The 25,384-nt window shown below is 45.1% G+C and overlaps 1 protein-coding gene across 1 annotated transcript in view; it reads left to right on the top strand.

Annotated features, from left to right (window-relative positions):
• The first annotated feature begins 666 nt into the window (after window positions 1-666).
• Window positions 667-25,384, top strand: part of dym (dymeclin) — a 48,464-nt gene continuing 23,746 nt past the window's right edge. The window contains exons 1-7 of the mRNA XM_031577229.2: window positions 667-2,777; window positions 4,265-4,407; window positions 15,906-16,091; window positions 16,283-16,461; window positions 18,013-18,138; window positions 21,630-21,743; window positions 21,836-21,930. Of these exons, the coding sequence (XP_031433089.1) occupies window positions 2,611-2,777; window positions 4,265-4,407; window positions 15,906-16,091; window positions 16,283-16,461; window positions 18,013-18,138; window positions 21,630-21,743; window positions 21,836-21,930 (1,010 nt within the window). The 5' untranslated portion in view covers window positions 667-2,610. The remainder of the gene's footprint in view (window positions 2,778-4,264; window positions 4,408-15,905; window positions 16,092-16,282; window positions 16,462-18,012; window positions 18,139-21,629; window positions 21,744-21,835; window positions 21,931-25,384) is intronic.

Below are 25,384 nucleotides of genomic sequence, written 5' to 3' on the forward strand. Positions count from 1 at the left end.
GAAATGGCTCTGTGATGCATTAAAGCGAGAATGCCTATCACGTGAGTGTTTTTAAATACACTAAATCAGTGTATAATATAAAAAATATGGGAAGTATATATTTTTTTTCAACCGTAGTTCCTGTCACCCATGGCGTCCCCCAGGGTTCGGTGCTTGGTCCCCTTCTCTTCATCCTCTACATGCTCCCACTTGGACAGATCCCTCACTGCCATGGCCTCCAGTTTCACTGTTATGCCAATGATACTCAGCTGTACCTCTCCTCCAAGACTATTACTGCTGCCACCCACTAGGGCTGAACGATTAATTGCATTTGCGATTTAATCGCGATATGATAGAACGCGATTTTCTAACTGCAACATTCGCGATTAAAAACGTGGTCTAAAAAAAAATATATATATTTAAAATATATTAATATATTTATATATATATATATATATTATATATATATATATTTTTTTTCTTTTTTTTTTCTTAAGATGGTACATTTTGCACACAGTGTTTAAAAAGTGCATGGCTTGTGTTTGTTCTTACAATGACTTTTTAAAATTACTTAAATGCACAGTGGCAAAGCCACCGATTTGTTCTTGATTCTGTAATGAGCAGTTAAATAAAAATGTAAAATGTGGGAAATAATATTTAACACTAAATGTATCTAATATTGTGTTGCTCATATTTAAATCATTCATTACGATTTGTTGGGAACATTTTTGAGAGAAAATAAAAAAATCGCATATTAAATCGCAATCGCAATATTTGGGGGAAAAAATCGCAATTAGATTATTTTCCCAAATCTTTCAGCCCTACCACCCACTATACCCTCACCACTTTCCTAATAGACATTAAAACATGGATGCAAAGAAACGTTCTGAAACTCAACTGCGATAAATCTGAAATTTGAATCATTGGCCCAGACTCCCTTACCCGCGCAACTCAGGATTTTGCACTCAATATTGATGGCGCCATTGTCACCCCCTCCACCCAAATCCCGCAACCTTGGAGTCACCTTTGACCCCACCCCCTCATTCCTGCCCCATGTCAACCACATCACCAAAACAGCCTTTTTCCACCTCTGTAACATTGCCTGGCTCCGACCCTCACTGTCACCCACTGCTGCAGAAACACTCATCCATGCATTTATAACATCCAGGCTTGACTACCGCAACACTATCCTCTATGATACCACCAACAAAGTCCTTAATAAACTGCAGTACGTACAGAACTCTGCCGCCCGCCTCCAAACTCATTACCACACCATATAAAAAATGCCCCCACACTGTCAGCATTTAAAAGGGCCCCTCAAAACCCACCTCTTCAGACATGCCTTACCTCAACTAACCCCCCACCCCTCACATTATTTTATTATTATTTTCTTTTCTTTTGTTATCTTTATTTTAACCGTCTTTGAGAACGCTATATAAATGTAATGTATTATTTGATGTGGTATTAAGCCGTTGTCTCCTGAATCAGAGCGTTGTGTGTTTGTCATTGTCTGTCTGTGTTTACTACTTTGCCACAGACTGCCACATGCTCTTAGATGTCGCAGCTTGCATTTGACCTTCGACCCTCCCCTACTTTTTTTATTAGATATTGATGGTGCTGACGGGATTTTGAGAGAGCAGAGGAAACGTTCGTCTGATAGTCTGAGACTGAATGTTCAATCGTATCAGTTAATAAAATTGTCCGCTTGTCCGCCAGGCAACTTGGAATATAAAATAACTAGCCCGAACTCAGAATCTGCTTGTCCTGGGCGCCCGGGTAAGTGATTTTGTCCACCCCTGCCAGCACAAACTCGAACAGTCTCTGGGCCTGAGAGGATGTATCGTAAATACACATAGTACAAGTCCAAATCAAACCAAGCTCTCTTCTCAGTGAGGGGCCAGTCTATATCCACTGCCACCATTAGTAAGTAGAGGAAGCATAAACTCTGAAACAATGCTTTATCAATATCAAGGTTTACAGTGAAAGTCAACTAAAGAAAGTGAAATGAGCCTTTGCCAAATGACATAACAGCAGAGGAAAGCAGCAGCAGCAGCAGCAGCAGCAGCAGGGTTGTTGGACCTGAACAGGAAACAAGAGAACAATGCAGGTCTTAAGTGTTTTGGGGGATTGCCAAGAGGGATCGGTGGAGGAGGTCGGGAGAGTTCATTCAAGTCACCATCATCATAATGAGCACTTCAGTCTGTAAACAGCATAAATGCAGGTGGGGTGGGTGGCAGTTTATCAGAGGGTGAGCCCTTGCAGTCCTAACTCCACGGTCTACCTTGCACACTGGTAGAAGTTTTATTTTTTCTGTCAGGCTGAAGTCAGGAAGTTGTTTCAGCTCGTGTGTGTTGCTGTCATATTGTTCTCACAGCCAAATAGCTGGCACTGAATCAAAAGTAGGTCACATGTGTAAGCCAAAATGTTTCTTATCAGTAGATAGTGTTTCCACTCTATCGCTTCCATGACCTCAGGCGCCTCACTGGAGATGTAAACACCCCCTGGAGACCGCTGTGGCTTCCATCATCCCACATTAAGTTCCCTCAGTCTCCATCTCTGTTTATGTGATTTCGGAAGCAGCGGTGATGTACAGCTTCCTGCCGCTGTGCTGTGGCCTTTGGGAAATCTCTCATGCACTTCCTGTTACTTGTTGTTTTCTGTTGTGTGTCCAGGGACATCACCTACAGCATCCTGTTCGAGGCCGTGACCACGCTGCTGGTGCTGCTGTCCTATCAACTGTTCAACAAGGAGGTCCTGAGGGATAGCTACGTCTACCAGTGCCTGATGACCGGCCAGTGGTGAGTCAGCAGCCTGTACCCCGGCACTTACCTCCTTAACCGAAGTCAAAGTGTTCCACGGAAAGCCTTGCCCAAGTAGCACCGAGGCTTCTGTTCCCTCCCAACACATTGGAGTGGGGATGAAGGGGCTGGGCTGTAAACATTGGTAGGATTCCTGTCACACTGAAAACTGTCCTGTATCTCCCAGAGGTGTTGAGAGTTTCAGGAAGCTCTAAAGATCAGTGTATGGTCCGACTTTATTTGTCAATACTGTAGACCAGGGCTCTTCAATTAGTTTGGAGCTGGGGCCGGTTCTTGAAACTGAGACAAAGTCACAGAGTCATTATCCTCAATATTTAAGATTAAACTGATTTGAGTGACTCAAATGTATCTCCACCAACGAAGTGCATTGCATGGAACTGAATAGAATTGCAACAACTCAAAAGTGCATGGTATTCTATCAAGGAAATGTGTTTCAAATTTCATCACTCAGTTCAGGTGAACTGTATCAGTTGTTTAGAATTTCATTAATTTAACTGGCAAACAACTTCCAAGTGCACCAATTTTTTTTTTACTATTCTGCCTCGCTTCTGTGTGTGTGGCGTGGTCACTCTAGCCTGCTACATTGGCTCGCTCGGCAGATAGATAACAGTTTCCCCAAGAGAAAGTTATTTTCAAACCTTTACTGAAGAAGCACTGTAAAACTGAGCAGACATACAGAATACATCTTAGTAATCTCATCTCGTAACATTCGTTTCTAAAAACAATCACTTAACATTGCATGTTTAACTGTGATAGCATTAAGCTAACGTAGTTTCTAACTTATAGGAGAAATTCCATAGAGACCGCGCTAGCGATTAGCATATTCATCAAAGTAAACAATTCGAACAAACTTCGGTTCATTACAAGTGGTTTCCACAAGAAGTAATGTTTCTAAGTAATAACTGGTCAACTGCATAAGAAAATAATTACAGGCAAACGTTTTCTGGCCATATATATCAGAGTAGAAAAAAATATACCGCCACCTATACGGGTGCATACCTCCACCATACCGGATCCGGCCCGCGGGCCGCCTACTAAAGAGCCCGGCTGTAGACAGTGAATATTGTATCTACCTTGTTCTTGGTTTGTAGTGTTAGTAAGCAAATCTGTTTTGTGTGTGCAATTACTCAGGGTGCTCAGGGTATCCAGTAGGCGCCGAAAACCAGAAAACCTGGCAGAATACACACACATACACACACACACACACACACACACTTGATATCTCAGGTCTCTTATACTGTATTTAGTTAATCTTGTTGATCTACTCCAAAGGACTGAACTCTGAATTGTAAACTAAGCTGATGCATCACAGTTTCCATGTGTTTTGGTTCAGCCAGAATAAGTTGGAACTGATGAAAATGTAGAAAAGAAACCAGTATCATGTCAAAATGACCCCCTAGCTGTGATTTGACAGTCATCTTAACTGGACATGTTATGGAGCTCTCTCTGTTTCCTCTTGCTGGCAGCCTGAGCCTGACGAGCAGGTTGGTGAAGACGCTGCTCTATAACTTCATCAGGCAGGAGAAGAGCCCCCCACCAGACACGCATCTCTTCCAGTCCCAGGCAGAAGGTGGCGGCATCCTCTATGGCCTGGCTTCTGGAGTAGCAAGTGAGTGTGTGCACACCTACATTTCATTGGTATGTGTGTGTCTGTATGTTTGTCTGTCTCTGTGTGTGTGTGTGTGTCTGTGTCTGTATGTACAGTATGTTTGTGTGTGCACACGTACATTTAATTGGTATGTGTGTGTGTGTGTGTCTGTGTCTGTGTCTGTGTCTGTGTCTGTGTGTATGTTTGTGAGTGCACACGTACATTTCATTGGTATGTATGTGTGTGTGTGTGTGTGTGTGTGTGTGTCTGTGTATGTATGTTTGTGTGTGCACACGTACATTTCATTGGTGTGTGTTTGCCTACATCCATACACCATTGCACCAGCCTCTAAAACCAATTCCTCTCAGAAGCGTGATCACGGCAGTGTGTTTTATGAGTGTGATCCCATCATAGTGTAGGAGGCAATTGTGATCAGCCATTTAAGGTAATTGAGTGCTGCAGGGCTCTAGGCGGCCAGTAAATGGTTTATATTTTGTCAGCAGTCAGAGCAATGTTGTCCCTCTCTGGATTTAGTGTTGATTTGTTTGTTTATCACATTTAACCTACAAAAAAATCATGCTAAACTTGTGAGATCATGCATACTGCTTTTGAGTTGGGAAATATTTAGTAAGGATAGCAGCTAGCACGACCCATGCCATGGAGGCATCAACATGTATGCGAAAGTCAGGTTTCAGAAATCCAAATATTTCTCAACATTGCCAGTGATTTTAAGTAAACATAGTTTCTGTATCATTAATGGGACATTCAGTGGAGTGGAAGCATGTTCTGCTGTGTACATGTCATGGGGACCCAATAAGTCATGGGTCAACGCTCCGTTTCTGGAGCTCCTCAGGCTGCCTCCGTGCCCCAGCTGGCTAGTCGTGTTTCCCATGTCTTGGTGCTGTTCAGTCTGAGGAAGAATTCTGTGACACTGTGGTCAGACCCTGTTTACAAAGAAACAAATGGAATACTCTGCGTATAAATTCCCCTTTATGAATAATGTCTTTATCTCTCTCTCTCTCTCTCTCTCTCTCTCTCTCACGCTCTCTGTATATGTAAATATATGTATAATATAACCTTTTGCGGTATGAAATAGCTAGTGTGGAGAATATGCCACACATGTAGTCTCATACAAACCCTGTCATCAGCCAGAGGACACCAGAGCAGCTAGTTTATGAGCTGCGGGGAAAAACATTAAAATGTAGCTTCTCTAGTGTGGTGGTAGTGTAGAGCCTGTCTGTGTATGTGTCTGCACGTGCCTCAATGTGTGTGTCTGTCTGCCTGCGTGTCTGTCTGATCCCAACCCCCCCTGCTCCTTTGCCAGACATCATTACTGTGACAAATGTCACCCCCATTGCTGCAGTCACAGATCATGAAACACTGGGTGATCTGTCATGACAGGAATTTAGCAGTCCTAGCCATAGGTGAATAAAGACATTTGAAATGTGTTTTTATTGTCCTGCGACGCGGCAGACATCCTTCTGTTGAAACAGCAGGTATAGTCGTGCGTGTTCGGTCCGTGTGAGCGGTGATGGTGTCTAGTGTCGGGGAGGGGAGGAGAGGGGAGGGGAGAGTGGGATTGGTTGTTTACGTGGGCATGCAGACATCTCCGTATCACACAAGATATTTATGAAGCAATTACTTCTTGCACATGCCACCCGAAGGTGCAGTGTCTGCTGTCTCTGTCTCACACTCACATCATGAAATGTTGTTACCATGGCAGTTTAGTCTCATGTGCCCTGCACTTCTAGAATAGAATAGAATAGAATAGACTTCTAGAATAGAATAGACTTCTAGAATAGAAAAGAATAGAATAGACTTCTAGAATAGAATGTGGACTGAGCTGGAGCTGCTCTATGCAGACTGGTGCAGATGTGCTGATATGGCCCTGGGGTTCTTGGGCACACCTCTGTACCCATGATTCATTTCCATCTCTCCTTTCAGTCCCTCTTTCTCTATCCCTCTCTCTGTCTCTCTCGCGCTCTCTCTGTGTCTCTGTGTTGCTTCATCCGTCCTTCTTAAATATATATATTTTCCCCCACGTCCCTTTGTCCGTCTCTCCCTTTATTTCTTTTACTTTGAATGGTCCCTCAATTCTCTCTCTCTCTCTCTCGCTCTCTCTCTCTCTCTCTCTCTCTCTTTCTCTCTCTTTCTCTCTCTTTCTTTCTTTCTTTCTTTCTTTCTCTCTCTCTCTCTCTCTCTCTCTCTCTCTCTCTCTCTCTCTCTCTCTCCTGTGTGCCAGTGGAGGGAGGGGTGGCGCAGACGCTGCAGAATGCCACGCAGAGTTCAGTGGGAGGTCACAGCCGCTCACCGCGATGCTTAGCACCAGTTGTGAAGACTCCTTAGAAAAATGTCTTAGTGAGTGTGTGATTTGTGTTCATGCCAGGTAAAGGTTGTAAAGGTGTGTGTATGGGCAGGGGGAGGATGAGCATGAGCGAGGGACGTGTGTGTGTGTTTGTGTGTGTGTGTGTGTGTGTGTGTCCACTGAGAGTTGGAGACAATGTGTCTATTTTCTCAGTGCTCTTCACTGAATGTAAGCTCTCTCCCCGCTCACTATTCTCTGTCTTCTCCCCTCTTTCTAATGTCTTGCTTTTGCATTCCTTCTTTGTCTCCGAGCCTCTCTTCTCTTCTTGCTCTTGCTCTCACTCTCCCTTCCTTCATTATCTATCACTCCCTCCCTCCTTACCTCTTTCTCTCGCTTTCTCCTCAGCAACAGTGGCAGCCCCTCCCTCCCATGAGCCTCTCTGCAGACAGCTCCCACATACTGTGCTTGAGCTGTTATTATTTCATCCCTGCATTCTGGGAGCGCTTTTCCATGGCCGCCACAGTCCAGCGTCTCCCACAGTCCCCCATAATTCAACTGCAGTCATCCAGCCACCACAGCTGCACTCTGACTGTAATTAAATGCAACTCAGTGGAAGCACAGAACCTCATCTTGCTTAATTATGAAGTTCCATGGTATCAGTTTACCAGCGCACCGATATCATACACAACACGATAAGAAGAAGCAGAGAAATACATACGTCACATATGTTTTTCTATACAGTCTTAATACCTTGTATCATAAGAGATGAGAGATAAGATCAATCTTTATTAATCCCCGTAGGGAAATTCAGGTGATATAGCAGCAAGGAGAGTTACAGGTAAGAGTGGGTTACAAGGTTATAGGAATAAAATATGAATATAAAAATAAAAATAAATAAGGCCTTTGTGCTGCTCCACCTTCCTTACTGTAATCAGCTGTAACAGGCTATTGTCTGCTCCATTCATAAGCGTGGCTTCCTCTTCTGGCACCGATAACTGCTCATCCTGCTGGCGCTCGGCTGCAGACCCTGACTTAGTTTTTTTTTTTCTTTCTTTCCTATGTGTTGATTGGCCGCTGATCAAAAGAAGCCTATTGGCATTCAGGCCGTGTGTCCTCCCACTCATCCTCTCAGGGAAGCAGGTACGGGGGCTTTGTGATCCAACCATCAGGAAGGAAGAACTTCCAGGGAACAGAGAAGACCTTGGAGAAAGCAGGGAGCGTGCTGCAGTTCAGAGCCCTAAGCGAGCGAGCGAGGCCCAGCAAACCCCACATTCCACCTCTTTTGTGTGGAGTGTTTGTTTCATTAGCGGCTGCTTGTGTTCCGTCACAAGCCCTGTGGCAGGGCTGGAGCAAGACCTAACCCCCTGCTCCGTTACGTAAGATGGACAGAGATGGAAAGAGCCAGTTTGGGTGGTAGACTTGCAGGGACTTAAAAGCAAGACACGGAGGGGGAGGGGGAGGAAAGGAGAGGGAGAGAGAGAGAGAGAGAGAGAGAGAGAGAGAGAGAGAGAGAGGGAGGAAAGAAATGTGTCTGAAGTGTTGGGTAAGGAAGAGAAAGCAAATTGCCGACATTGGAGAGCAAATGGCAAAGAAAGGGAAAGCAAGCAACGAGAGCGAGGGGTTTGGCCAATGGAGAGGCGGTCATGGGTTTCCCACAGATAAGCTCTCCTCTCTTTGTCGGCAGTAGACGCCTATCAGCAGGCCATCAGCAGACAGCTGTCTGTGCTCCCTGATTGATGCCCCTTTTCTGCCTAATCCCCCAGAGCCTGTGTGTCTGCAGTCCTCTCTCTCTTTCTCTCTCTTTCTCTGTCCCTCTCCCCTCCTACCCCCTTTCTCTCTCTCTCTCCCTCCCTCCTTCCCTCCCTCCCTCCCTTGCACACAGACACACGCACACACACGCAACCAGAAGTCATGCTGTGGAAGGAAAATTGCTCTTGACTGTATTGGGAAGAATGCTGTCCCACTGTGGTTGAGACCCCCTGTGGTGGCCACTCTGCTGGTCATTAGTATCGAGTGCTGGCAGCCCTCTGTGAGGAGAAGAGGGGAGAGGAGAGGAGAACTGGCTTGCGTACCTTTCGTACAAAAGCAGACTGTCAGTGGGAGACATGGCTAGAGAGGACAAGAGAGATATCCTTATTAGTGTTTATGATTTTGTCATGTGTTTTGGATAATGAAGTTTGGGGCCGTGCCCTGTGACTGGCTGTGACCCTGTGTTGCTCTTTATTGTCACTGTTAGTTTTCCATTAGACTAGCTTTTCGTAACGTACTCTTCAAATTGCCAAAGTATTCCTCAACGCTGCGTGGCTCAGTGTTTCCTCATTCGTCTTCCCACAGTGTTCCTTTGGCATTCCCCCAGTGAGACTGAAATGTTCTGCAAGCATTCTTTAGTTTCCCGAGTCTTCCCGCCTCCTTCCCTCAGCGCTCCCTCTGCATTGCCTGAGCACCCTTATGGTGAGCTGTCCATATCAGACGAATCGTCTGTGGTTACCACAGCATCCATCATTTGTACATGGAGAGGATACCATTCCCTCCTCAAGGACAGAACCCAGCTGGCAGCGGGAGACTTGTGTCAGTGCAACACGCCAGGCTTGGGTCAGGTCATGCTTTTCAGGATTATTTTAAATGAAAAACAGAAATTCATCTGAATATGTTTGTTTTTCTTCATATTTTCAGTGATGTGAGTTGGGTTGGATGTGACATCACATCGTTTGGGTTGAGCTTGTATGTACACACACACACACACACACACACACACACACACACACATCTACACCCTGTGACATCTAAGACAATGGGGCAGACAGTGTCTCCTTAATGTTATATTGAGGGAAATAACTTTTCCTTAGCCCACAAATAAGGTTTATGTAAAGTCTATTCTTGTGTGTGTGGTCTGAGCTCCAGTGTGTGTGTGTGTGTGTGTGTGTGTGTGTGTGTGTGTGTGTTCTGCCTTCCACTTAGATGCGCGTACACACACAAACACACACACACACACACAGTGTACTAATCTTTAATTTGTCTCCCATTTTCCCTTGGCCTTTGAGACAAATGGAAGATTTGGAGCCGACTGATGACAGTGCAGAGTCTGTGGCTGGCTTAGATGGAGCTTAGATATACACACGGGTTAGGGGTCCCTCAAACTTGGCTACTCACCACTGCTCACTCATCAAAAAGGGTCTATTTCCTAACAGGCTTTCTGCTGTGGGCTCAAGTTCTCATGGATTGAGTTGTTTACCATACAGAGTTGGTATGTATTTTTGAAGATGCTGTTTTGTGTGGAAAGGGGCGTTGGACACCATCACAGAGTTAGTCTTGCACCTGAGTACTGTTAGTGTTGCATAACCTTGTGATTTGGGTTCAGAAATGAAAGTGAGTTTTTGGTTTCCTCTCAGCAAACATTGAGTCCTTGGCAGAGAAAAATAGTAGTGAGTTAGTTGGCATATCTGAATAGTATTTAAGAGGATTTCTGTGGCTGTGAGCTAGATGTGGTGTCTGATTCTATTTGCCCCGTCCTGGCTGTCTTCATACCATCACACGCTCATAAATCCTGCCGTTGAGCGGCCTGCTCGGAGCACCTCTTGCCCCGCGTCTGACCCCTTACACAGGAAGAGGGTGTGTTGCGTTCTACTGGAGAGTACAAGCAAGACCTGAATGAGAGGATCGGAACAGAAAGACGCCACAGCCCCAAGCACTCTCCCCACTCCTCCTCTCCTATGCTTCATTTCTCACTCTTATGCATTTACTCTGCCTTGCTTCTCCCCCCCATCCCATCCCCCATTCTCTCTCTGGCTCTCTCCAGCTCTTTTTCTGTTTCCATTTCCTTCTATTTCTCTCTCTCTCTCTGCCTCTCCCTCTTTCTCTCCTCTGTGTATAGTCACAGTGCAGGAAGTGCTGCAGTCCCTGACTTGGCCATTCCTCCTCAGCATTTTGCCCTGAAACATATCTCAGCTTCCTGTCCTGAATCACAGCCATGTTGTCATTGGCAGCCCTCTGCGGTGAGCTATGCCCCGACAACAGGCTATGGCTCTGTGTCAGGCACACACGCACATAGTCCACCTCTCATCACACACATTTACAATGCTTTCAGAAAGTATTCAGACCCCGTCACTTTTTTCACATTTTGTTACGTTGCAGCCTTATGCAAAAATTATTACAATTATGTCCGTCCCCCCCTTTAAAAAGGAAAAAACTGAAATAAAGTATTCTGACCATTTACACGGCACTCAATTGAGGCACCTTTTGCAGCATTTACAGCCTCAGGTCTTCTTAGATGTGAAGTGATAAGCTTTGCACACCTCAGTTTGGGGGATTTTCTGCCATTCTTCTCTGCAGATCCCCTTAAGATGTCCGGTTGGAAGGGGATCATCAGTGGACAGCCATTTTCAGGTCTTTCCAGAGAGGTTCGATTGGGTTCAGCCATTTTCAGGTCTTTCCAAAGAGGTTCGATTGGGTTCAGCCATTTTCAGGTCTTTCCAAAGAGGTTCGATTGGGTTCAGCCATTCATTAAGGGCTCCAGCTGTGCAACTCAAGAACATTCACAGTGTTGTCCCAAAGCCGATCCTGCGTTGTCTTGGCTGTGTGCATAGGGGTCTTTGTCCTATTGGAACCTTCGGCCCAGTCTAAAATTCTGAGTGCTGTGGACCAGGTTTAAGGATATCTCTGTACTTTGGTCAGGGTTGAGGGAAAGCTAAACGGGGCAGTCACCCAGTCCCTGCTGGTGAAAAACACCCCCACAGCAGGATGCTGCCACCGCCATACTTAACCGTTGGGATGGTATTGGGCAGGTGATGGACATGGTCTGGACATGACATGTAGAATTGAGGCCAAACAGTTCAATCTTGGTTTCATCAGACCAGAGAATATGGTTTCTCACAGTCCAAGTGACCTTTAGGTGTTTTTTTGCAAACTCCAATTGGGCTCTCCTGTGTCTTTCACTGAGGAGAGGCTTCCGTCTGGCCACTCTGCAACACTGATCTGGGTTTTGTGGCAGTGAAGGTTGTCCTTCTGGATGTTTCTCCCATCTCCACACAGGATCTCTGGAGCTCATCCTGAGGGACCTTCCAGTTTGTGGTCACCTCTCTTTCCAAGGCCTTTCTACACCGATTGCTCAGTTTGGCTGGGCGGCCAGCTCTTGGAAGAGTCCTGGTTGCTCCAAACTTCTTCCATTGAAGAACACTGTGCTCTTGGGAACATTCAGTGCAGCAGAATTTGTGTAGCCTTCCCCAGATCTGTGCCTTGGCACAATCCTGTCTCTGAGCTCTGCAGGCAGTTCTTTCGACTTCAGGGCTTGATTTTTGCCCTGATATGCATTGTCAGCTGTGAGACCTTATATAGAAAGGTGTGTGCCTTTCCAAATCCTGTCCAATCAATTGAATTTACCACAGGTGGACTCCAATCAACATCTCATGATGATCAAGAGAAATGGGAGGCACCTGAGCTCAATTTCAAGTGTGATAGCAAAGGGTCTGACTACTTGTGTGTTACGGCTGACTCACACTATATGCGTTGGAATGCGTTGATCCGCCAAGGTTAACGAATCCCTATTCACTTTGAATGGGGTGACGTCATCTGTTGCCGAACTGAATTGTGGCTCCGTTGCGTTGCTTGTGGCAAGAGTTGAAAAATTTTCAACTTTTCGATAGGCAACGCATGCGTCAGCCAATCAAATCGCCTTTCATGCAAATACGACATCACAGGCTCTAGCCAATCAGATCGCGATGGCGGACCAAACTCTGTAGATGTTCGTATTTGTACCTAAAAGTTGTTTGTTTTAACTTTTTTTTGCCTAAAGTTTTAAAAAGTTACCGAGAAATGGACACTGTACAATGTAAAAACCCCATTATTGTAACGGCTACGTCTAAGAGGATTTGCGAGGTGTCTGGGCCACCTATCTAATGTTAGCATGCTACTACCCACAAGGTAAACAGCTTGCTAGCAGCGTGATTGGTTTGTTGACCTGTCAATCTCACTATATTGTCTCCGTTATCAACACAACCCCATGCGCCAGACTGCTCCTCCGTCATCCGTTGATCAACGCATTCCAACGCATATAGTGTGAGTCAGCCGTTAGTGTGAGATTTCAGTTTTTCCCTCGTCATCAATTTGAAAAATCCTGTCGAGTGTAGATTCATGAGGGAGAAAAAAATAATGTATACAATTTAAGCAAAAGGCTGCAACAAGAAAATGTGTATTCAGGGTCTGAATGCTTTCTGAATGCACTGTACACCCATATGCACTTGAATGACTGAATTACTTTTCATTCAGAGGAGAGTGTACAAACAGTTGTAGCACCAACAACATAATCTGTGTGTGTGTGTGTGTGTGTGTGTGTTTGTGTGTGTGTGTGTCTGCGTGCGTGCCTGCGTCATCCTGTGGCGGCATTTTGGCAAGGTAGGGCGAGGGTTACGAGAACATGTGTCCACAGGAAGTGAGCGTCTGAGGGGAGTGGTGCCACCTGTCTCACATCCTGTGGAGAAGGAGATAGAGACTGCAGCAGATGAACTATTTCTCCTCAGACTTGCTGCCATAATGTGGCCCTGATGCTGTGTTTTTGTGTGTGTGTGAGGGGGACTTGTTCTTGTGTGTATATAGTTTGTGTGTGTGTGAGGGGGACTTGTTCTTGTGTGTATATAGTTTGTGTGTGTGTGAGGGGGACTTGTTCTTGTGTGTATATAGTTTGTGTGTGTGTGAGGGGGACTTGTTCTTGTGCGTATATAGTTTTTGTGTGTGTGAGGGGGACTTGTTCTTGTGTGTATATAGTTTGTGTGTGTGTGAGGGGGACTTGTTCTTGTGTGTATATAGTTTGTGTGTGTGTGAGGGGGACTTGTTCTTGTGTATATAGTTTTTGTGTGTGTGAGGGGGACTTGTTCTTGTGCGTATATAGTTTGTGTGTGTGTGTGCATGTCTGGGTGAAAAGGGGAGAGGGGCTGTTTGAGAGCTTTAGTCTGGGATGAGTGGACAGACATCATGTCGCCTGTGTGGGCATGTCTGTGCACTCAGTCTATGTAAACCAGTGAAGGTCAGTGTCTCCGGCTCCTGCTCGTCCTGCTCCTCCTCCTCCTGGTTCCTGGGCGCTCTCTGGAAGGCTCCCCTCTGGCCCTCCTCCAGCCTCAGCTGAAGGCTCGCTGGCCCATCACAGTTCATCTTTCAGCGCAGAACAACTGGCTAATCACATTCTGACTTCACCCACTGTCAAACGAGCCAGTGCTGAATTTGCATCGATCAGCGCCAGAGAGAGAGAGAGAGAGAGAGAGAGACGGCCTGCCCCCAACCCCCCCTCCCCTCCTCGGCGTACGCTTTCTGCCTCTCCATCATCAGACAGAGCTTGTGACCTGGCATGGGTGCTGTCACCATGGCGATAAGTCAGCGTGCCCTCTTACCGTTATCCGTCTCGCCGCTCTCTCTGTCTCGTCTGCACGCGCCGCTGAATTAATGACAACGAAGGAAAATCATAATCAGTCTTCCTCTCACTGCCATTATGCCCCCCATTCTCCACACACACATTTTCAGGATACCTGTCTGTGCCCTGGTTCAGAGCGCCAGCTATTAATAATCAACTCTGCATGGCTCCAGCCAGCATATGGAGGGAGGGAGGGTGAGATAGAGAGATGGAGGTGCAGAGAGAGAGAGCTAGAGAGAGAAGGAGGGAGGGAGGGTAAAAGAGAGCGAGAGAGAGCAGGAGATGCAGGGAGAGCGAGGAGGATTACTGTGAACCATGACGGCATTATCAGGATGTTATTTTACCATAGGGTGGCGTGGCCTGTGCCAGGCTATACTGCTGAGTGGAAGATAGCACATTATGTGACATAGAAGAGGCTAAAAACAGCACTGCCGCATATGCCCCTGTAGATCGGTCTGACTGTCCACTTGGGCCTGTGTGGGACATGAGGGGTCTCTCTAACATTTCTATCAGTAGTATGGGGAGGACCTCTCTCACATTCCTCTCCCAGGGAAAAGCCTTCAGTGTTGGTAGAAACGGTAAAGAAAGGTTTGTTTTGTAGAGGAATCAGTGCCCAATTGTGAATGTAACATTCATGTAATGTGTTTTTGTCGTAAACTGATGATGTGTGTGTGTGTAAGCAGGTAGGGTGACTGTTTGTTATTGTTTGTGGGCGGTTGAGTGCCCTGTTCGTCCCGTTGTGCAATATTAATGAATGCTGATGGCGTCCTCCAGCTGCAGTAGCTTAGTGGGAGGATGACAGTTCAAAGAGGAGCTGGGAGGGATTCTTTAGCTGTGGTCCTCACTCACGCCTCGTTGTGTTAGGGTTAGTGTTGCACTGGCCTGTGCTTTAAACAGTGCAGAGAGAGACTGCATTTAGTGTTTGTGTCCAGTCATGGGAAGGGAGCCAGACAGTGTGTGTGTGTGTGTGTGTGTGTGTGTGTGTGTGTGTGTGTGTGTGTGTGTGTGTGTGTGTGTGTGTGTGTGTGTGTGTGTGTGTGTGTGTGTGTGAAGAGAAAGTGAGTGAGTGACGGGGCCAGTCAGGAAGTGTTCATGGCTGTATGTTGGTGTGTAGAGCTGTACTCAATTGACTGGTGCTGGTGAGGGGAAGAGATCAGAGGTCATTCTCCCTTATCTCCACTGTGCTCCACTGACCACAGCCTGCATCATTAGATAACACACACACCACACACACACACACACACACACACACACACACACACATTTTCACCACAGTCGAAGGGACCCTGAGCCTGGCGCTGCTGATGCTGCTGATGCTGGACTTTCTTTAAATGCTGTCTGTTTATCCGGGAACGCTGAGTCTTCTGGACACTGGGTCTCCACGGCCAGCCGCAGGTCATTAGGAATGGAGACAGACATCAGACTCAAACCACACACACACACACACACACATTTAGTGGGCCCTGGCTAAACTGTTGTTTAATGCCCTCTAGATGGAGCTGGAGATGCACTAAGCTCTAACTCAGTGGTGTCCCCCTCTCTTGATCAGAGCCCAAATCATCTTCAGTAAAGAGAGTCAATGTAGGTTTAGTGATCAGGAGAGCTCAGCCACTCTGGCTGTACATGCCTGCCCGCCCTAGGGAAACCTTAGTCCCCTCTCCCTCCATCATCTTGTCTAGTTTCTATGGATTTAAGCACACTTTATTCTCAATGTTAATTAAACCGCCGGCGGTAGTATCTTATTTTACAATGTGAACAATATCTCAACAATGTGTGTGTGTGTGTGTGTGTGTGTGTGCGTGCGTGTGTTTCTCCCAGGCGGCCTGTGGACTGTGTTCACACTGGGTGGAGCCGGGAGCAAACCTGGGCTGGACCAGGAACAGAACCCTCTGCCGCTGTCCAATCAGAGCCTGCTCCTTCTGCTCGTGCTAGCTAATCTGACCGACGGGCCAGATCACCCTAACGGCTACAGGCAAGCGGTCATGTGCTTCAAAAATACACAAGGTGAGTCGCCTGGATCTCCCATAGTTCTCATCTATGTTTATGTTTGCATTCACAGACCGCTCTTGTCCTTGTCCACACACACACACACACACACACACACACACACACACACACACGCACATACATTAGCAGCATGCCCTGATTGGACAATGACGTGTTCTGATTATGTGTGTTTGTGTGTGTGTTTGTAGACACGTCGTCCATCCCGTCACCGCAGCCCCACACCTTCCAGATCAACTTCAACAGTCTGTACACGGCGCTTTGTGAGCAGCAGAAGTCCGACCAGGCCACGCTGCTGCTCTACACACTCCTGCACCAGAATCAGAACATGAGAACCTACATGTTGTCCCGCACAGACATGGAGAACCTGGTGAGAACACTCGTCTCCAACCCCACCTCCACACCGCCCTTTCTTTTCTACCCCATCTGTTAAAGGGAAACACCCTCCACCTCATATCCGCGTGCCTTTTATATCTGACAATCTATCTTGTAGATTGCGGTATGACGCTCCTACACTCTGAAGTATGACACACTATTCTCAGAATGCAGCACAATGATGCAACACAAAAGAGTTCTTTAAACACAATCTCTGTTTGAGCATTATCTCCTCCGGATGCTGCGCAGGCAGTGTGGTGTCCCTTATCAGCTTCAGTCGAATGAAGCAGCAGAAACATTTAGAAATGGCGTCTGCCTCTCTTAAGAGGAAATGATTAGTGTCTTCAGCATCATTACTAGGGGTGGGAAAAGAAATCGATTCTTCGATTTATCTCGATTCTCTCTAGAACGATTCTGTTTCGATTCAGAAAAGTTCATAATCGATTTTTTTATTTAAAATATTTTTTTTTTTTTTTTTTTTTTTTACACATCCATTTTGTGTTGAAATGCAAGCTGCATCGATTATTGCATTGTTCATTGAAAGTCGTAATTGTGACAAGGAAAAGGATCTGTGGGGGCCAGGTAGAGGGCCAGTATATGGCTATGGGCTGAGGGTGGCTCATGTATGCTGGTTTGTCCATAACGTGAGGCCAGGCTGAAGACTGTGGGATTCTGGGTAAGGGCAATGGCAGACGGACTCCTACCCCTGAAGAGGAAGATGTTTTTCCCCTTTCTTCTCTGCTACATCACAGATTGGACTGTTTGTGTTGATATCCGTCAAGCTAGTGGATAATCTCACAGACCATGTGGAATGCAACGTGTTATAGCAGATCACGATACAGTGTATACAGTGAATTGCAATGGATATTTGTAAAACCACTCTTGCAAAATATAACATTCTTATGGCAAAGCCAATCAAATGTACTGTCAAGCTCTATTAGTCTTTACACGTGCATAAAAAACAGCCTTCTAGCACTAGTTTAGTTTAAGTAAAGTATACTGTTATACTCGCTCTCTGAATCCCATCCTGTAAATAGATGTCTAGCATGGCTTGGACTTCTTCAGTTTTCACTGTTTTTTTTGAGTATTCTTGTTTTCCATTCTTGAAGGCTTTATGTCTGCGTATGCTTATTTTTCTGCCTCGGCCTAAAATGGGTGCCTTTAGTCATTCCCAGTTATCCGGTGAGGATTGTATTTAACCTATCACCGACATCAGTAAACAGCCACTCAAACCAACTGTCACCAAGAGAAGTATGTTGTCTGGAGTACTGAATCTAGATTTCCATGAACCAAAATAAGACGTGGTCTTGGGAAAAGGCATACGTGGAAATATAATGGAAGAACTTGATTATGTGTGTGAGTTCAATTCTCACAACATGGTTTAAAGTGATGAGTGTTGCATAATGTTGTACAGACACAAATACACAGGCTGGTTTCACATACGATGCCTGTTTGTGAATCTGTTTATCAATCATTTTGGAGAGTAAAAGAATCATTCCTATATGAAACACAGTGGTTATAATGCTGGCTTCTCTTCTTCCCACAGGTCATACCTATTTTAGAGATCCTCTACCATGTGGAGGACAGAAACTCCCACCACGTGTACATGGCCCTCATCATCCTCCTCATCCTTACTGAGGAGGACTCATTCAACCGCTCTATCCACGAAGTGGTATGTATTCACAACCGTTGATCCCTTCTGTATCCAGGTTAGGGTAACGGTAGGATTTGTTGAAATGTATTTATGGAAATGACCTGTTTCTTCCTCCCCCTTCCTCTGAAATTTTGGAAACAGCAGTTCCTTTAAGCTTCAAAGGATGGAGTCAGTGGAAGACTTTGGAAGAGTTTGTCCATTTAAGGGATAAAATGTTCTAAAATCTGTTCTAAAATCCTGTCCTGATGGGCTCTTTTGGTTTTCAAAAGATCTATTTTGCTGTAGTATGGAATGGGAAATATGTAATTGTAAGCAACTTGTGGAAGAATAATTGTCCCAGAACATTGGGCTAGTGATTTTCGGGCCCCTTTTGAGAATCATAATTGTAGGCTGTTCAGGGTCACTTATCATTTTGAAGGAGATCCTGTTTGATCATTTTCTTTTCTATTTGCATGAAAGTGCTAGTCTCTTTTGAAACGATGTGTGTTCTGGATGTAGATGGACAATGAGCGGTCTCCCTGATGCTCTGCTGTCTTCATGATCTCCTAGTTCTCTGCTTTTGTCTTCTAAACTTCCCATGGCCTGACTCATACTTGTTCCTCTCTCTAGGGCACAGCCAATTAGGTTAGGAGAGCGGAATAGGTAGTTTGCATGCAAGACCCTTGCGACTGGGTGGAGCGTAACTGAAATCAATTTAGTGGTGTGGCAAAGCCAGCTACCTCAGTAATCTAACCATGAACAAAAATATCACAACAGTGATGTTCACTGAACAAACCAAATCAATAAATGAAGATTGACAAACATTGAGCTGTCCTCTGTGTAGCCTTGTAACGATTTATGCTAGCTAGCTAGCTAGCTAGATGTGCCCAGTTAATCTTACCAGTCCATGAAAGGGAAGGAGTTCCTTGATGTGCTGTTTCGTTGGCTGGCGAGTCCAATGTTTGTGATGAGCCAAACTAGGAGGAGGTCAGTTTGTTTATTGAAGCTGTGTTCCGAATGCAGGCCGGAAGACTGGCAGCTCCTTTTGTTCTCCTTGCAGGGTTAGCTCTGTTGCTCCTGTTGTTTACAAGTTAACTAGCAGACTTATATTGCAGCTGTTCACACTAACTTTAAATGAACTTGTTTACTCGGTTAGCTGTGCTCGCTGCCGTAAGAGTTTGGTGCAGGAGTCATGACTCCCACATGGAGAGAGCTGGCATGTAGAGCGGACAGCATAAGAGCATAAGAGGAGTACGTGAGAGAACAAAAGGAGATATTGAGTTGTGTTGGCCAGGACAGGAAGTAGTCCAGATGAACTCAGGTTACAGGAAGTGATTGGCTTACGTTTCACAGTAAGAGTTCCCGACGAAATTACACAGTGAATGCATTCATCTATGGAGCTCCAATTTGACCTATATACATTTGAACCGAAATACAACTGAATAGTGCGTGTGGCATGTGAGAGTTGTGAGAGAGGGCACAAGAGCAGCCCCTCCTTTCTAATAACTTTGCATTCAAGCATTTTCCATGTTTTGGAGGCATGTAGGCAGCAGGTTGCCAACATAATGTATTCGGTTAGACAAAAGCAATGATCGTCATGACATAATCTGTGTGAACACTCAAACAGTAGGCTCCTACCACATCTGGAGTACAGTCTACAGTATGAACCATGAATGGGAACCATGGCCATGGTAGAGTTGGGCTATTTCATTCATTTTGTGTTTTGCATATTATTGTTCATTAAAACAACATTAACAACAAGTATACAGCATGAAACATTTAAGATCTGAATTGACAAATGTAATTAGCTAACAAATACGTTAATAGCTTTATTATCATGCTGCATACTCCAAGCTATTTCAACACACTAGAGACAGACTAGAGCCATGTACATTACATTTAGTCATTTAGCAGACACTTTTATCCAAAGCGACGTACAAATACAATCAAGCTACGAGCAATAGAGACCTAGTGTAACAATAAATACTACTTTACATAAAAAGTGCAGGAATGTAACTACTGTAAGTACGAGTTAAGTAATAGTTAGAGGAGATAGCATTAGAGAAAAGATAAGGAGAGGAAGAGCAAGGGAGAGGAGACGTCACTCATTTTCAAAGCCAGGTCACGGCCCTGTTCCTGTTCCTGGATATGTTGATGTTTTTGCAGCAGTCAGATGGTCAGACTAAGCTCCAGTCAGGCGAGTGCAGATGACGCCCCTCTTGTTTCAGGAGGCACATAGCACCAGTCCTCTGGGACACCACCTCTCCACACAGATACGGGACACTGTCTGTGGTAATGATTGGAATAGCTGTAGCCTGACTCAAGTTTGGTCTGTCAGCGGCTAACGTCGCCGCGTATTGTCTAAAAAAGAGCTAGGTCAGAGTGACATAGATGTGACTACATTTTTGCCAGATCTGTATTGTTTTGCTTTTTTTGCCTGGTTCTGTTTTGTTGTCTGGCTAAGTATTTAGTAACCGTAAACATGTCTCTGCTTATCTACGTGTGGTGCGAGAGTGGGAGACTCTCCAGGGGTTATCTGTGGAAAGCCAGAGAAACCAGTCCTCATTAAATATTCACCTCAGTGGGGGTAGTGACTATTTCCATCCTCCTCTTTCCTCCTGTGCTGGTGCCTCCTGAGTAGCCAGTATATGCTCCTTTTGGCAAAACACACAGAGATCCATGTCTTAATAATCTGCCAGCAGCACTGGGTTTTTAGCACAGTGTGCTAAAGCCAGTTGATAAACACTACTAGAACTCATAAAGATACCATTGACACTCAGCAGTAAATATTATGGATATGGCCATTGTTGTTCCACACTTTTTGCACAAACAACTGTGGGTTTTGGTACACAGGCCGCTCTGTTGTGTAGTATTGTACAGACCTGTGTGTGTGTGTGTGTGTGTGTGTGTGCGTGCGCGTATGCGTGGTCACAATGCTCTTTGCCCGGTTAGTCACTACCCCCTTAGGCTGCTGACCTTGCCTCAGTATCTCTTCATGTTGTAGTGAATGCTACACACTCCCCCTCCTTACCCCACTTCTTCTTGGTGAGAGTGTTTTCTTTGTCTTGTTTCTGTTTTTAGAATGTTTTGATATGATATTTTCATGGATCGGTTTTTACCGTTAATTAGGCCTCTTCTCCAATCCCCCCCCCCTCTCCCAGTCTCACCCTAGCCTCACTGTTCCTCTCTGTCTGTCTCTCACGTGTGTTCACTCATTAACCTCCATCAAATGGTGAGTGCTGCTTAGGAGCCACTGACCTCAGAAATGCCACTACACTTCATTTTATGAGTGTATGCTCAACTCTTGTTGTACGGACTCGTGATCTGTTAATGGCCATAAATGCTGCTGTTAAAAGGTCATACTCAGAAAAGGTTATTGTAGATGCACAGGAGCACCACTTGGCTGTGGAGAGACTAACCATAGGGAGTACAGTGTGGTCTTGTTTTTCCATATGGCTGGACTCCTCTAAAGTACAACTCAAAGTATTCCTTTTCCATTGAATTGAACTCTTGCTCTGTTCTTATTACAGGTATTAAAGAACATTAACTGGTACACAGAACGCACCTTGACGGAGATCTCGTTGGGCAGTTTGCTGATTCTGGTGGTGATCCGGACCATCCAGTTTAACATGACCCGCACCAGGGTAAGGATCTCCCTCTATGGAGAGAACTGATAGTTCTGTTGGTCAGACTGGGCTGTTGTACAGTTTTGACATGTTGTGCTTTTGCCTTGCAGGATAAATATCTCCACACCAACTGCCTGGCTGCCCTGGCCAACATGTCAGCCCAGTTCCGCTGTCTGCATCAGTATGCCGCTCAGCGCATCATCAGGTGCGGTCTTGCACACTCATACACCATAGACACTAATACACAGAGGCCTGTACATTCACTGTATATGCATGTCCCCACACACACACACACACACACACACACACACACACACACACACACACACACACACACACACACACACATTCTTTCATTCACACAACATCATGCTGGCACACATGCACATAAAAACACACTAATGATGGCAGAGAAGATGGCGCCAGGCGCCGGTCTGCACGGTTTGAACTGAGGTTTCTGTGGTGGTCAGAAACCTGCCAAACACACAGCAGAGGAAAAGTCTCTGCACAATGAAACGACAATGAGGAGGAAAAACTGTGGCTCCCTTAATTATGATAATAATGTCATTTATGTTGCATTTCTCTTATTTAGTTTCCCAGCAGGGCCCTATTTTAAGCCAGTACAGAATGTTAAGTGGTGGTCTGGTTGGGGTGGTTGTGTAAGAGTTGGGGGGATAGTACATTTTGTTTATTGTTCTCTGGCCTTCCCACCCTTACCACAAAGCCCTGAGCTATTGTGCCTGGGAGAAACCCAGAGGCCAGGATGAGCTACATGAGCTTGTAGCATGGCAATCCACAGTGATTAGGGCCAGTGTGGAGCTGGGAGAGAGAGAGAGAGACCTACACATCCAGCTCACTGGGCCTGACCCATCCCACTCTGCCAACTCCTCCGTACTCTTCTCCCATCTGCTCAGTTCAGTTAAACCTGGAACAAAGCATCCGTGTGCCTTTGGCACCTCAAATAAAATGCAGAGCCCACAGGAAATTCATGTTGATTTAGTCAAGAGTTACATAACTCGTGGCTTCTTGTTCAGTCTTGGCTTTTCTCACATCAGAAACATTAACGAAACCAATAATCCACCTCCATCTTGGCTGAAACTGGCCAAACTCTATCTCACCATTTCACTGGCGTGTCAGAAACTCTGTCCACATCACCAGGAACCACTCCCACACACATAGCAACATGTTGTGTGTGCCGCTGCCCTAGCAACGGACCCTGGAACAGAGGTTATTGCTCTGCGTCAGTCTCACGGACTAGCTACTTAGCTTGGCAACTTAGTCTCCCATTCATGCCAGCAGCTGTGTTGTAAATGTCTGTGTGTTAATCTGTAAAGGTTAGCGTTCCTGGTTATAAGTCACAGCTTGTTCTTGGTTATGGTTTGAATTCCGCATTAGGGTGACGGTTTGTGATTAGATTGACCCTCATTATTACCTTTCATCAGAACCACACAATGTTTTAGATCTGTGTTTCTCTCTCTTTGGCTGTCTGTTTTGATCCATTTCAAGGCCTTTTGCATCGCCAAAACAGACCATGAAGTGGATTGAATATGCGATACTAAATAGCTGAAAATACTCAGTCTGTCACTGTCAGTTTGCTCTTTGTGGCTCCATAAAGTGACTGTTTCATTGTCACCAGGCACAATAGACAGCGTGGGCAGAAATGGTGTGACTCCCAGTGAGAGTTGGCAAGGGGGAATGACCTCATCTTTAAATGCAAACGTAAGAGCCTGCTCAGACAACCCCAAATGGAGTGTTTATACAAAGCTGGCAAGCCAAGAGAAATCTCCCTACTTCCTCCCTCTCCTATCCCTCCTGCTCAGGTGTTGTGCCTGGCAGAGTTATGGCCTGGTGGGCAGAGTTAGGGCCTAGGGCCTATAGGCATGGGGGTGCCAGGGCCCCACAACAGCATCAGCATGTCCTCCAGTAGATTTCATGAGGTCAGGGTGCATATCCACATTTTTTTTCCCGGTCGACGATATCATATACTTAGACTTCACCAATCCACATGAAACTTGGCATGATAGTAGCCCCACGTGGTGGTGTCCATAGATGGGCGTGTTTCCCTTTGTGCTTGCACCCCCTGAAGTGGCATAGGCTCAAATAACTTTCTGGGCAATAACTCGACAGCTGTGTCACCAAAGTGTACATTCTTTATGGCAAGTCTAGGAGGCACTCGGCCCTTGCTCATAATGACTCATTTGTGGAGTAGCGCTACCTAACGAACAAGGTTCAATGCAAAAATCTAGCGGTTCACTAGCCAATATCTTGTCTATCTTGCCAATATCTTGTGATGTAAAGTTCACAAAAGCTGCATCACTACCACATTATTTGGATACACACCATATTTTGTTACATTTTGTCCATAGGGGGTGCTGCAACTGACACACTTAAATATCTCAGGAACCACTTAAGCTAAAATGTGGACATTTGATATGATTATATGATGTGCTACATGTGCTCACATCTCCTGAAGTTCCATTTGGCTTTCTCAACGAAATGGTTACCTATGGCCAATCAAAATTCAGCAGCTAATACATATTACTAAGATTTCAATATAAAAATATACTGTATTGAAGCAACCTAATATTTCATGCTTTATTATACAGCAAAATCTTGTTGAAAATGTATCTACGAAATATGATGCAGTATTTAAGGTAATTTATCTGTAAATCCATCTATTGTCTTTGTATTATGATGCAGAAAGAAAGATCATATCTCAGCAACTCTTTGATAATACGAAACTTGGTATATGGACTCAGGATCCCTCCCTGAGGTGGTGCCAAAATGTTGCACCATTTGACCACTAGGGGCGATGTAACCAAAGCAAAAGATTTTTGCCTACGCCAAGGCAAAATAAAAAGATTGTAAAAAAAGTTCCTGTTTGAAAAAGAACCAACCCACATCAAATATTCCAACATGTTCCAAATGCAGTGAAGAATATTTGTTTTAGTTTCTGAAATAAACATTTTTGTGATCAGTAAAGGCCTAATGTATCAAATATGATACAAAAAATGACTTTTTTTTTTTTTTTTAAAGGTCCGATATACACTTCAGCTTAAAGAAGAAGTATTTTTAGGTGTGAGTTAAATTACACACACATATATATATATATTATTATATCTTGCATATTTTCTAATACTGTTTTTATTTCCTAGTTCCCCTTTATTCTTGCTGATTCTCCTACTTTATGTGGTGTTCATATTATGAACCACAATGTGGTATGTCTAGTTTTTTCCTGTATTATGGTTTTAATTTGTTACAGAGATATACCATAGGATCCTTCGGTGCATAAGTGCATCTCGGTGCCTGTGCCAGTGTGCCGTGAGAGAAAGATCAACACCAAACTACACAAACTGTTAGTTTATGATTTTGGGAGCCTGCTGATTTACACAAAGCCTGAAGCAGCTCTGCATCCATCTTGAGTGTTTTGTTCGGTGGTGGTGGCTGTGATTTCTGGGAAAGTTGAGCGGTCTGGCTGACTTGTTATTGGGGAAGGCTCTGTGAGCAGGCCTGTGGGGCCCATCAGTACTGCAGCGCTGAATGTGAGTTGGCCTGCCTCGTAATGACTCCAAGCTGCCTGAGGAATCCCCTTCCTGTGGGCAGAGCAGCCGTTCCTTTTGAAATATGAATGGCCAACTTTGTTAGTCATAAAGCCCAAT

This window comes from Clupea harengus, chromosome 12 (genome assembly GCF_900700415.2).
Source record: "Clupea harengus chromosome 12, Ch_v2.0.2, whole genome shotgun sequence".
Classification (NCBI taxonomy): domain Eukaryota; kingdom Metazoa; phylum Chordata; class Actinopteri; order Clupeiformes; family Clupeidae; genus Clupea; species Clupea harengus.